The sequence below is a fragment of the Oncorhynchus gorbuscha genome, unplaced genomic scaffold (assembly GCF_021184085.1).
Source record: "Oncorhynchus gorbuscha isolate QuinsamMale2020 ecotype Even-year unplaced genomic scaffold, OgorEven_v1.0 Un_scaffold_525, whole genome shotgun sequence".
Classification (NCBI taxonomy): Eukaryota; Metazoa; Chordata; class Actinopteri; order Salmoniformes; family Salmonidae; genus Oncorhynchus; species Oncorhynchus gorbuscha.
This window is the reverse complement of record NW_025745351.1, coordinates 239,117-253,168: the sequence shown is the minus strand read 5'-3', so window position 1 is coordinate 253,168 and position 14,052 is coordinate 239,117. Positions and strand designations below refer to the sequence as shown.

At 49.1% G+C, this 14,052-nt stretch overlaps 1 protein-coding gene across 1 annotated transcript in view; it reads left to right on the top strand.

Annotated features, from left to right (window-relative positions):
- The window catches only part of LOC124018460 (neuron navigator 3-like), a 251,192-nt gene that overhangs the window by 63,604 nt on the left and 173,536 nt on the right, over positions 1–14,052 (top strand). Inside the window, 1 exon segment of the mRNA XM_046333787.1 lies at positions 12,961–13,078. Coding sequence (XP_046189743.1) covers positions 12,961–13,078 — 118 coding nt within the window.

Here is a 14,052-nt window from a genome sequence, read left to right as displayed (position 1 = left end):
GCCCATGTGTCAGTGCTTGAGTCTCTCAGGGAGCTGCTGTAGCCCATGTGTCAGTGCTTGAGTCTCAGGTAACTGTTGTAGTCCATGTGTCAGTGCTTGAGTCTCTCAGGGAGCTGCTGTAGCCCATGTGTCAGTGCTTGAGTCTCTCAGGGAGCTGCTGTAGCCCATGTGTCAGTGCTTGAGTCTCAGGTAACTGTTGTAGTCCATGTGTCAGTGCTTGAGTCTCTCAGGGAGCTGCTGTAGTCCATGTGTCAGTGCTTGAGTCTCTCAGGGAGCTGCTGTAGCCCATGTGTCAGTGCTTGAGTCTCAGGGAGCTGCTGTAGCCCATGTGTCAGTGCTTGAGTCTCTCAGGGAGCTGCTGTAGCCCATGTGTCAGTGCTTGAGTCTCTCAGGGAGCTGCTGTAGCCCATGTGTCAGTGCTTGAGTCTCAGGTAACTGTTGTAGTCCATGTGTCAGTGCTTGAGTCTCTCAGGGAGCTGCTGTAGCCCATGTGTCAGTGCTTGAGTCTCTCAGGGAGCTGCTGTAGCCCATGTGCCAGTGCTTGAGTCTCTCAGGGAGCTGCTGTAGCCCATGTGTCAGTGCTTGAGTCTCTCAGGGAGCTGCTGTAGCCCATGTGTCAGTGCTTGAGTCTCTCAGGGAGCTGCTGTAGCCCATGTGTCAGTGCTTGAGTCTCTCAGGGAGCTGCTGTAGCCCATGTGTCAGTGCTTCTTATTATTCTAGCTGTGCAAATTGGAAGCATGGTAGTGAGAGACGAGCTCAATTTAAATCTGTCTCTGTCTGTCTCTCTCACTCTCTCCCAGACTGAGGTTTTCTGACTGACTGGCTGACTGGTGGTGTGATCTCTCTCTCTCTCTCTCTCTCTGACTGACTGACTGGTGGTGTGATGAGGAGGGGTCTTCTCTCTCTGACTGGCTGACTGGTGGTCTGATCTTGCTTAGTCTGACTGACTGACTGACTGGGGGTGTGAGGAGGAGGGGTAGTGTTAGTGAGAGAGACTGGCTGACTGACTGGGGGTGTGAGGAGTAGGGGTAGTGCTAGTGAGAGTGGCTGACTGGCTTGCTGGCTGACTGACTGACTGGGGGTGTGAGGAGGAGGGGTAGTGTTAGTGAGAGTGGCTGACTGGCTAGCTGGCTGACTGACTGACTCGCTGACTGACTGACAGGTTGGCTGACTGACTGGCTGACTGGTGGTGTGATGAGGAGGGGTCGCGTTTGTGAGAGACTGACTGACTGACTGACTGGTGGTGTGATGAGGAGGGGTAGCGTTAGTGAGAGACTGACTGACTGACTGGCTGACTGGTGGTGTGATGAGGAGGGGTTGCGTTAGTGAGAGACTGACTGACTGGCTGACTGGTGGTGTGATGAGGAGGGGTTGTGTTAGTGAGAGACTGACTGACTGACTGGCTGACTGGTGGTGTGATGAGGAGGGGTAGTGTTAGTGAGAGACTGACTGACTGACTGGCTGACTGGTGGTGTGATGAGGAGGGGTAGTGTTAGTGAGAGACTGACTGACTGACTGGCTGACTGGTGGTGTGATGAGGAGGGGTAGTGTTAGTGAGAGACTGACTGACTGACTGACTGGCTGACTGGTGGTGTGATGAGGAGGGGTAGTGTTAGTGAGAGACTGACTGACTGACTGGCTGACTGGTGGTGTGATGAGGAGGGGTAGTGTTAGTGAGAGACTGACTGACTGACTGACTGGTGGTGTGATGAGGAGGGGTAGTGTTAGTGAGAGACTGACTGACTGACTGGCTGACTGGTGGTGTGATGAGGAGGGGTTGCGTTACTGAGAGACTGACTGACTGACTGACTGACTGACTGACTGACTGACTGACTGACTGGTGGTGTGATGAGGAGGGGTTGCGTTAGTGAGAGACTGACTGACTGACTGGCTGACTGGTGGTGTGATGAGGAGGGGTAGTGTTAGTGAGAGACTGACTGACTGACTGGCTGACTGGTGGTGTGATGAGGAGGGGTAGTGTTAGTGAGAGACTGACTGACTGACTGGCTGACTGGTGGTGTGATGAGGAGGGGTTGCGTTAGTAAGAGACTGACTGACTGACTGGCTGACTGGTGGTGTGATGAGGAGGGGTAGTGTTAGTGAGAGACTGACTGACTGACTGGCTGACTGGTGGTGTGATGAGGAGGGGTTGTGTTAGTGAGAGACTGACTGACTGACTGGCTGACTGGTGGTGTGATGAGGAGGGGTAGTGTTAGTGAGAGACTGACTGACTGGCTGACTGGTGGTGTGATGAGGAGGGGTAGTGTTAGTAAGAGACTGACTGACTGACTGACTGGCTGACTGGTGGTGTGATGAGGAGGGGTAGTGTTAGTAAGAGACTGACTGACTGACTGACTGGCTGACTGGTGGTGTGATGAGGAGGGGTAGTGTTAGTGAGAGACTGACTGACTGACTGGCTGACTGGTGGTGTGATGAGGAGGGGTAGTGTTAGTAAGAGACTGACTGACTGACTGACTGGCTGACTGGTGGTGTGATGAGGAGGGGTAGTGTTAGTAAGAGACTGACTGACTGACTGACTGACTGGCTGACTGGTGGTGTGATGAGGAGGGGTAGTGTTAGTGAGAGACTGACTGACTCTAGCTGAGAAGTGATGCTCCAGCAGGAGTTGTCATCGCTCCACGACCGAGCTGCTTAATTGCTGGCTGATCTGAGGCTGTCATTCTCAGGATGCATCCCAAATGGCATCCCATGTCCTATCTAGTGCACTACTTTAGACCAGAGCCTTATGGACCCTGGTGCACTAGATAAGGAAAATATGCTTTTTGGGTCGCAGTGATCCACCATTTGTCTCCCCTCGGCCCCCCTTACTGGCCCATGTCCATCCATGCGTCAGCTTGCAGTACTGAGAGAATCCTTGATTGACGTGTGTGAGCGCATCCAACAACAGAATCCATCCAAACTGCATCCCGCCATGCAATTATTTTATTCTCTCCCACTCAGGGTTTTCACGAAATGAGGGACTGTCGTGCCAGATATGTACTTTGGGAATATTAATCAAAGCTTGCGTGTGTCTTTTTGACCGCACATTCAAATATTTTGAGACTGACGAAGTCATGATTGTACACATTAGATCTAAATAAAAGCTTGAATGTTTCAAAGATAAATCCTCAAGGAAAGGGTGAATACACTACAGTAGCTTTGTAGATCAGACCTTACTTGTAGAGAGAGAGAGAAAGATGGAGAAAGAGAGGGAGAAAGAGAGAGAGGGAGGGAGAGAGAGAGAGGGGGGGGAGAGGGAGAAAGAGAGGGAGGGAGGGAGGGAGGGAGGGAGGGAGGGAGGGAGGGAGGGAGGGAGGGAGGGAGGGAGGGAGGGAGGGAGGGAGGGAGGGGGAGGGAGGGAGGGAGGGAGGGAGGGAGGGAGGGAGGGAGGGAGGGAGGGAGGGAGGTGGAGGTTGAAAGGGAGAAGGAGAGGGAGTGAGAGATTCAGATAAGTTAAGCCCAGTTCATGACATTCTGGGAATTCCAACTGACATACCTTCAGAGCGAGACGGCTTCATCAGGTCTAAGTGAAAATCCCCTAGATCCACCAGGAATGTGCGTCTGTGATTTGCCAGAATCAAACACAAACCAAACTCCGCCGCCCCTCGATATGATTGGACAGATTCATTTTCAAACCGACCAAGTCGGGGCCTGACCAAGTTTTTTGGAACACAGAGTCTCAGCAATGATTGCCAGTTGGTGTGGTTAAGAAGGTGTTCACTTCACTATGGACCTATTCAAAGGATTCACCCCAAAATATATATTGCTGTGGAGAGATGCTGCCCTATGGGCCTTGGTCAAAAGTAGTGCACTATATAGGGAATAGGGTGTCATTTGGGACACTTACATAGTCAGATTGTGTGGAATAGGAGGCCCACTCTCCTCTGAAGACAAGATAGTGAGAGTTTCTCGGAGAAAATGGGGGTTTGAAGATGTCTCGTGCCCATGGGAGTAGTCTATACAGGTTAACAGTAATCTATACAGGTTAACGGTAGTCTATACAGGTTAACGGTAGTCTATACAGGTTAACAATAGTCTATACAGGTTAACAGTAGTCTATAAAGGTTAACAGTAGTCTATACAGGTTAACAGTAGTCTATACAGGTTAACAATAGTCTATAAAGGTTAACAGTAGTCTATACAGGTTAACAGTAGTCTATACAGGTTAACAGTAGTCTATACAGGTTAACGGTAGTCTATACAGGTTAACAATAGTCTATACAGGTTAACAGTAGTCTATAAAGGTTAACAGTAGTCTATACAGGTTAACAGTAGTCTATACAGGTTAACAGTAGTCTATACAGGTTAACAGTAGTCTACACAGGTTAACAATAGTCTATTTTTTTTATTTATTTTACCTTTATTTAACCAGGCAAGTCAGTTAAGAACATGTTCTTATTTTCAATGACGGCCTGGGAACAGTGGGTTAGCTGCCTGTTCAGGGGCAGAACGACAGATTTGTACCTTGTCAGCTCGGGGGTATGAACTCGCAACCTTCCGGTTACTAGTCCAACGCTCTAACCACTAGGCTACGCTGTACAGGTTAACAGTAGTCTATAAAGGTTAACGGTAGTCTATACAGGTTAACAGTAGTCTATAAAGGTTAACAGTAGTCTATGCAGGTTAACAGTAGTCTATGCAGGTTAACATTAGTCTATACAGGTTAACGGTAGTCTATAAAGGTTAACAGTAGTCTATAAAGGTTAACAGTAGTCTATGCAGGTTAACAGTAGTCTATACAGGTTAACAGTAGTCTATAAAGGTTAACAGTAGTCTATGCAGGTTAACAGTAGTCTATACAGGTTAACAGTAGTCTATACAGGTTAACGGTAGTCTATACAGATTAACGGTAGTCTATACAGGTTAACAGTAGTCTATAAAGTTTAACAGTAGTCTATACAGGTTAACAGTAGTCTATGTAGGTTAACAGTAGTCTATACAGGTTAACAGTAGTCTATAAAGTTTAACAGTAGTCTATACAGGTTAACAGTAGTCTATAAAGTTTAACAGTAGTCTATACAGGTAACAGTAGTCTATGTAGGTTAACAGTAGTCTATACAGGTTAACAGTAGTCTATACAGGTTAACAGTGGAAAGGCCTTCAATTGGGAAGGATGTCTCTCCTGGCCCCGTCCAACTTGGATTCACTGTCTTGGGGGATTTCTGACAGGGCGTTGTTTTCTTCTGTCGATCACTTGAATGCTCCCAATCCTGACTCCGCTGTTCTTGACAGACGCTCTCTGATGACGGTTCATCACAGAGCATTGACTTTATGGTCTCATCACTCTCAAGTTTATGCAGTTTTTATGTAGAGCTTAATTATGCAGGAATTGTCTCTTTGCCAGGCTTGGATGTTTGATGGGAGTGTAAACGGTACCTCTCTTCATCCAATCTCCATGTACTACTCCTGAGGCTCAGGTCCCCAGGGTTCATGGTAACATTGCAGAGAGATGTCTATATATAATCAATCCTCAAATACTGTCGTTCTGCCCCTGAACAGGCAGTTAACCCACTGTTCCTAGGCCGTCATTGAAAATAAGAATTTGTTCTTAACTGACTTGCCTAGTTAAATAAAGGTAAAATAAAAATAAAATAAAAATAGACTGCCCATAGACTACCCATAGACTACCCATAGACTACCCATAGACTGCCCATAGACTGCCCATAGACTTCCCATAGACTGCCCATAGACTGCCCATAGACTTCCCATAGACTGCCCATAGACTGCCTATAGACTGCCCAGACTGCCCATAGACTGCTCATAGACTTCCCATAGACTGCCCATAGACTGCTCATAGACTGCCCATAGACTGCTCATAGACTTCCCATAGACTTTCCATAGACTTCCCATAGACTGCTCATAGACTGCTCATAGACTGCCCATAGAATTCCCATAGACTGCCCATAGACTTCCCATAGACTGCTCATAGACTTCCCATAGACTGCTCATAGACTGCTCATAGACTGCCCATAGACTGCCCATAGACTACCCATAGACCCCCCATAGACTACCCATAGACTACCCATAGACTGCCCATAGACTACCCATAGACTACCCATAGACTGCCCATAGACTGCATTGTCAGTCACTCCTTGGTGCTCGATTCACTAATAGCAGTCGGTTACTATCCAGTCATGTTCTAATACAGTGTAGATCCAATAGGTGGACTCTAATGTGGATATTGATCCCAGTCCCATTGCAATAACTATACACTCCCTTGACTGTATTGATGTGATATACTGTACATCTACCAGCTATTAGCCACTAACTGTTTTAAGAGGGAACAGTAAACCAAATCAAGACGGTTGTGTTTCGCTTTGTCACTGAGTACCACTCTGTTCAAGGAGGCAAGATCTGAGACCCAAATGGATCCCTATAGTGCAATACTTTTGATAAGGTTCAATAGGCCTCTGATAGAAAATATTGCACTATATAGGGAATAGGGTGCCATTTGTGACTCAGGCTAGGAGGTCGCTGCGACCTTCACACCATGTCACCAGTGATCATGTCAGCAGAACCCTCAGACCCCGAGAGAGGGGGACATTTGTCATGTTCTCTGTTAGCCAGACAATTCTCTGTCTCTGTCTGTGTCTAGATGACTGTGACCTGCCTGTAGGGGGAGGGAGGGAGAGGGGGAGAGAGAGAGAGAGGGAGAGAGAGAGATGGAAAGGAGAGAGAGATAGACGGCAGGGAGGGAGGAGGGGGAGGAGGTGGGGAGGGAGGGAGGGAGGGAGGTGGGGAGGGAGGTGGGGGGAGAGATAGACGGCAGGGAGGGAGGGGGGAGGGAGGGAGGTGTTTAGCTGTAGTAAAAGGACAGGGGTACAGCCAGAAGCCAACACACACATAGGTAACACACACTGACAGCTTTACCTCCTTAGCTAACCTGTGGGAGCAGCCAGGGGGTGTCCCATCCTTTTGAACAGCCAGGGGGTGTCCCATCCTTTTGAACAGCCAGGGGGTGTCCTATCCCATTGAGCAGCCAGGGGGTGTCTCATCACATTGAGCAGCCAGGGGGTGTCCCATCTCATTGAGCAGCCAGGGGGTGTCCCATCCCATTGAGCAGCCAGGGGGTGTACCATCCCATTGAGCAGCCAGGGGGTGTCTCATCCCTTTGAACAGCCAGGGGGTGTCCCATCCCATTGAGCAGCCAGGGGGTGTCCCATCCCATTGAACAGCCAGGGGGTGTCCCATCCCATTGAGCAGCCAGGGGGTGTCCCATCCCATTGAACAGCCAGGGGGTGTCCCATCCCATTGAGCAGCCAAGGGGATGTCCCATCCCATTGAGCAGCCAGGGGGTGTCCCATCCCATTGAGCAGCCAGGGCGTGTCCCATCCCATTGAACAGCCAGGGGGTGTCCCATCCCATTGAGCAGCCAGGGGATGTCCCATCCCATTGAGCAGCCAAGGGGGTGTCTCATCCCTTTGAACAGCCAGGGGGTGTCCCATCCCTTTGAACAGCCAGGGGGTGTCCCATCCCATTGAGCAGCCAGGGGGTGTCCCATCCCATTGAGCAGCCAGGGGGTGTCCCATCCCATTGAACAGCCAGGGGGTGTCCCATCCCATTGAGCAGCCAGGGGGTGTCCCATCCCATTGAACAGCCAGGGGGTGTCCCATCCCTTTGAACAGCCAGGGGGTGTCCCATCCCTTTGAACAGCCAGGGGGTGTCCCATCCCATTGAGCAGCCAGGGGTGTCCCATCCCATTGAGCAGCCAGGGGGTGTCCCATCCCATTGAGCAGCCAGAGGGTGTCCCATCCCTTTGAACAGCCAGGGAGGGAGGGAGGGAGGGAGGGAGGGAGGGAGGGAGGGAGGGAGGGAGGGAGGGAGGGAGGGAGGGAGGGAGGGAGGGAGGGAGGGAGGGAGGGGGAGGGAGGGAGGGAGGGAGGGAGGGAGGGAGGGAGGGAGGGAGGTGTTTAGCTGTAGTAAAAGGACAGGGGTACAGCCAGAAGCCAACACACACATAGGTAACAGACACTGACAGCTTTACCTCCTTAGCTAACCTGTGGGAGCAGCCAGGGGGTGTCCCATCCTTTTGAACAGCCAGGGGGTGTCTCATCACACACACACACACACACACACACACACACACACACACACACACACACACACACGCACACACACACACACACACACACACACACACACACACACACACACACGCACACACACACACACACACACACGCACACACACACACACACACACACACACACACACACACACACATACACACACACATCCTTTTGAACAGCCAGGGGGTGTCCTATCCCATTGAGCGGCCAGGGGGTGTCTCATCCCACACACACACACACACACACACACACACACACACACACACACACACACACACACACACACACACACACACACACACACACACACACACACACACACACACACATAGGTAACAGACACTGACAGCACGTGCTGTGTGTGTGTGTGTGTGTGTGTGTGTGTGTGTGTGTGTGTGTGTGTGTGTGTGTGTGTGTGTGTGTGTGTGTGTGTGTGTGTGTGTGTGTGTGTGTGTGTGTGTGTGTGTGTGTGTGTGTGTGTGTGTGTGTGTGTGTGTTACATCCCATCCTTCTCTGCTACACATATCAGTGATAAAAGACCACTGCTTCGACTTCCACAGCACAGTGAATACCCTTGGTCTGTATAAAGTCACAGACAGGTCTGCTTCAGTCCCTCAAGCCCTGAGGCTCAGTCTCACCTCGGTAGCTGGCTGGCTCCCCCCAGAGGTATTAAGGGGCCAATGCAGGTTGCCGGCAGTACCTGCGCAGCCATAGACACTGCATTGTGCTCCGACTGTAAAGCAGTCTGCTCGCCGCAAGGCACTCTCACACTGGCGTGAAAGCTGATTGTTTATCTGTACAGGAGCCTGACGCTGAGGGAGATGGCTTCATAACAGGTACATTGACAGCTCTGTAGCTAGCCTCACAGTAGCTCTGTAGCTAACGTCACTGGAGAATAGATAGTTGTTGTAACTGCTCCGGGGAGCTTGGATGGAGGGAGAAGGGGGTGTGGGCTTGTGCGCGAGAGGTGTGTGTGTGTGTGTGTGTGTGTGTGTGTGTGTGTGTGTGTGTGTGTGTGTGTGTGTGTGTGTGTGTGTGTGTGTGTGTGTGTGTGTGTGTGTGTGTGTGTGTGTGTGTGTGTGTGTGTGTGTGTGTGTGTGTGTGTGTGTGTGTGTGTGTGTGTGTCATTATTCTCTATGAACGTTGAGAGTGGCACGGCTGAGGTTAGGGCTTCTGTTAGTCATGCCGTTGCCAGTCAGTGTTCTGACGTTGCCCGACAGCGTTTGCTGCCTGAATAGAATTGCAAGTCAGAGCTGTTAGCAAGAAAATAAAAGAATGAGTCGGGGAAACTGAGACAGTGATGCACGAAATGTTGAACAGTGAGTCTCTATTTAAGGGGCTTAAAGAGACCGAATGACTAGAAACAGCAGTGAAGACGAAGGGAAGAGGAGAGTGAATGAGAAGCTGTTAATGTTCACCGTCAGTGTCACAGACACGGGTAGGTTCAGGCTGGCTGCCTCGTTGAGTTTCAAATGAAATAAAGAAGTTGTCTAGGCAGGTTCTTTGTCAATCTGTTGTTGTGGTTTGTGTGTAGGTTCAGATCACACACGGGCTGGGTCGTCTAACGTTGCTGTAATGAATGCACTGGGGGTATAGAGTCACCTTGAACCAGTGTCCTTACAGTGTCCTTACTTTTTCCCTCCGTGACATTATCTGATTTAGAGACTGCTTTGTCATCATTTTCTCTTTTCTGTCAGACCCATTTACTTCATAGGATGTGTCCCAAAATGGCACCATATTCCCTATTTAGTGCACTACTTTTGAGCAGGCCCATATGGTCTGGTCGAAAGTAGTGCACTATACCGCATAGGGTGCCATTTTGTGGCGTAGGACTAGTGGAATGTAGTTTAACACCATGGAGTTATTCAAGCTTTTCAGATTGTCAATTATTCCAGCATTTCTGAATGTGATGCCAATTTATACAATCATCATTAGAGAATAAGCAACATTTAATTCTAGTGTTGAGCATGTTGTTTGTTTGGCTGGGTGGTGGGAAGTCAAGTTTGGCTGGACAGAAAAATCCTAACAAACAACTCCAAATGTTTCCTCCAGTTGACAGATGCGGTTGCAGTCAGTTTCTCTCTCACCAAAACAATGGCTTGTGGTGAATTGAATTGAATCCGTTTTGATGAGGCACACCTCCCCTCGTGTCTCTCCACTCGTGTCAAAAAGCTGATTGAACACTCCCCTTGTACCAGAGACATCCCTGGCAGAGGAAACTCTCTCTCCCTCTCTCCCTCGCTCCCTGTGATTGTGTCAATGTGGCACTCTCCTCATTCACTCTTATTTTTTGGGAAAGGGGGAAGAGAGGGAGGGAAGTGCTGCAGAGGTGCAGAGGATCAAGAGTACCTTCCTCCTCTGGAGGCTCCTCCCTTTGAGGAAGTTCCTGTCACTTGCTGTACCCCCCTGGCATTCCAAACCCCGGCCCCTGGCCGCCCGGTGCATACTTGGTATTATCTGTCGCAGCAATTAGAGATGTGATGAACCCAGTCCGTTCTCCATATCCCTCGGCCATCATAGTATTTCCCGCGGCTTCCGTGACCAGAGGTGTCGGAATGTGAGGCTCTTCTCCACACTGTGGTTGTTCCCCCTCCTCAGGCAGTAGTGGTGGTGCGGCCTAGTGGGACCTGGTTTAAGAGTGTGTGTACTGTACTCCGGCACATGCTGTGTGTGTGTGTGTGTGTGTGTGTGTGTGTGTGTGTGTGTGTGTGTGTGTGTGTGTGTGTGTGTGTGTGTGTGTGTGTGTGTGTGTGTGTGTGTGTGTGTGTGTGTGTGTGTGTGTGTGTGTGTGTGTGTGTGTGTGTGTGTGTGTGTGTGTGTGTAATGAAGGTGCTTCCCGCCTCTCCCTGGTTCTCTTAAATGCCTCCCTCATCAGAGAGAAACCGGCGAACAAAACCACAACAGACAAAACCTTGGAAAGAAGGCGTCTTTGAAGGATACGTGCCCTGTTCTCTGAAAGAGAGAGAAACACCGTTAATTGGGAGCAATGTGTGAGGCAGAGGGGGGAAAAGGGATAATTTCCTAATAAGGAGCTTGGTTTTTATGAGGGAGTTGCTGGGAAATGGGAACCATAGCCTGGTAGATGTGAAGTGCCTATAATCTGCATATACGTACATCTTTTAACCTCTCTATCAAGTGTTCCTTTTAAAACCGCCCCTTTGGTGATATTGAAGTGGTTTTAACTGAGTTTCAGTCAATGGCGTTATTAGTAGGCCACCGGTTGACTGAAAGTCACAGACAAAACCCCTCCACAGAGGCCCTTGCATTTCTAAGCGGATTTTGACATTGAAAATTCCTCATGCTGGTGGAGTCCTCAAACAAACACACGTACGATATGAAGAAAAAAACAGCCCTCGCTTTTTTTGAATTAATCTGAGGATAACAAGAAGAGAGTGAGGCTCTGGCATGGTCGTGGGCATCTTTGAGCGGCTCCACAACGGACCCCTGAGGTACGCCTTTTTCAAAGTACCCCCTAGAGAACCCAGTGGAAATAAAGTCTGTCAGGGAAGAAGAAGAAGAGCCCTTCTGTCTCTGAGTATTTCCATGAGTAACGCACGGCCTCGCTGCTCTGAAAACGCTGCAGACACTTTTGTTCATCCTGCCCTCCCTGTGGTTCCCTCCTCCTGCAGGCGGATAGATAGTATGAAAAGATGATCCCCTCAAAATGAGTGTGCAGCGAGATAGATAGGGGACTGCCTGAAGAGAGTTGTAGGAATGCAAGGATAAACCGCAGAAGTAATGCCCCTAACAGACCTGGTCAAAATCTCTGCAGCTGTTAGTTTCAATCACCAGTACAGTACATAGCTAACAAATCAACCTATTGGTTTGAGGGCCGTTATGATACCAGTATCACAATATTTCTTTACATGGCAAAAATGAAAACATGAAGCAGACCACACTCTTTGGTCCTTTAAAAACCTGCTGTATGTAAAATATTGTGTGCTATAGCACATAAATAAATACATGTGATTCTGGATGACAACATAATGATGTTTCATTAGGGCTGTTTTCCTAAAGAAGTTAAGTCCGTTTGCTGTTTTGTTTCCTAGCCACGATACCACTATACTGGCAGCGTCCTGGTCCTAATCGGTTTATGGATTCTATTGAAAGACCTTCAGTAACAGCAGTTAAACGTCCCGCTGGTGATGCGTTAGTAGCAGGTCGGATCTCTTCTTTAAAAGGCTGATCTGATCTCCTTCCCAGTCCTGCAGAGTGAGCTCATAAACCCAGCGAGTCATCCTCATGTTGTAAGCGTCTGTCTTTGATCAAATATTTGTGTTTGTGTTGGAGAGATGTATTGGGAATCCACTGTTTGGTTAATACTCACTGGCGCGCTGTGTGCTACTTATGTTGAGATGGAACTGGGCCGTCTGATTTTGGGATATAGGAGGACTAAGGAAACCTGTGTTTGTTATTCTGTGTGGTCGAGGTCAGCAGTGACCGCGGTACTAAAACAAACCTGACTCATACCTCAAATAGGAAATGCCAAGCACTAAGCTTCCCATCTTTAAATTAGTCAGATCAACTTGTTGAACTTTCACTCTCTCCCTCTCTCTCTTTCTCTCTCTCTCTCTCTTTCGTTCTCGCACCCTCTCTCTTTCGCTCACTGTTTCTGTCTCCCTCTTTGTCTATCCCTCTCTCTCTCTATTTCTCTCTTTCTCTCTCTCTCTGTCTCTATTTCTCTCTCTCTCTCTTTCTTTCTCGGTCTTTCTCTCTCTTCTCTCTCTGCCTTTCTCGCTCTCTGTATATCTCTCTCGGTCTCTGTCTCTCTCTTGCTGATAAAGCTGAAGATCCTGCCAGCCTCCATCGGTCTCCCTCTCTCTCTCTCTCCTTTCTCTTTGTCTACAGTTATAGATGCCACCCTTACCCCATATTGTCCTCTATGTTGTAGATTTATACAGACTGGGCCAACCACTACCTGACCAAGTCTGGCTGCCCTCGACTCATCAAGGACCTGACCATAGACATTGCTGACGGAGTTCTGCTGGCAGAAATCATCCAGATCATAGGTGAGAGAACACACACACACACACACACACACACACACACACACACACACACACACACACACACACACACACACACACACACACACACACACACACACACACACACACACACACACACACACACACACACACACACACACACACACACACACAGGCTCTGTTATAAACACACACACACACAGGCACTGACGCAAACACACACACACACTCGCAGACTCAAACACACACACACACTCGCTGACACAAACACACACACACAGGCTCTGTTATAAACACACACACACAGGCACTGATGCAAACACACACAGGCACTGGCACTGATATAAACCAACACGCACAGACGCAAACACACACTCGTTGACGCAAATACACACACACACACTCGCTGACACAAACACACACACACAGGCTCTGTTATAAACACATACACACAGGCACTGACGCAAACACACACACAGGCACTGATATAAACCAACACGCACAGATGCAAACAAGCACACCCACACACATGTACACACACACACACACACACACACTCCTGACTTAACCTCACTTGTTAGGCTGAGGGAAACTCTCCATTTACCCAGCTATAAAACGTAACGGTGTAGGCATTTAGACGGAACACAAAGGCTTTATCTTCATGTCCGACTGGTCTCTGTCAGGAGAGGAGCTCCAGCCCTGGCAGCCCACTACACACAGACTGTAAACTAGTCCTGCTCTATTGAACCATGTGTCTCCCATGTGTATCTTTTAGCTAGCCGAGAGAGGCTGGTGTTGATGCTCTGCCTCTCTCTTTTTCCCACCTCCTGGGCTGTCTTGAAACTTTACCCCTGCTCTCCACAACAGACAATGGCCTGAGATCCCGCGTCAGTAACACTCAGGCAGCAGCTGATGAATTAGCAGAGACTTTTCTTTTCCCAAACTTTCACTGCTCCGTGGTTGGGCAGGGGCCATTCCTACACACACACACACAC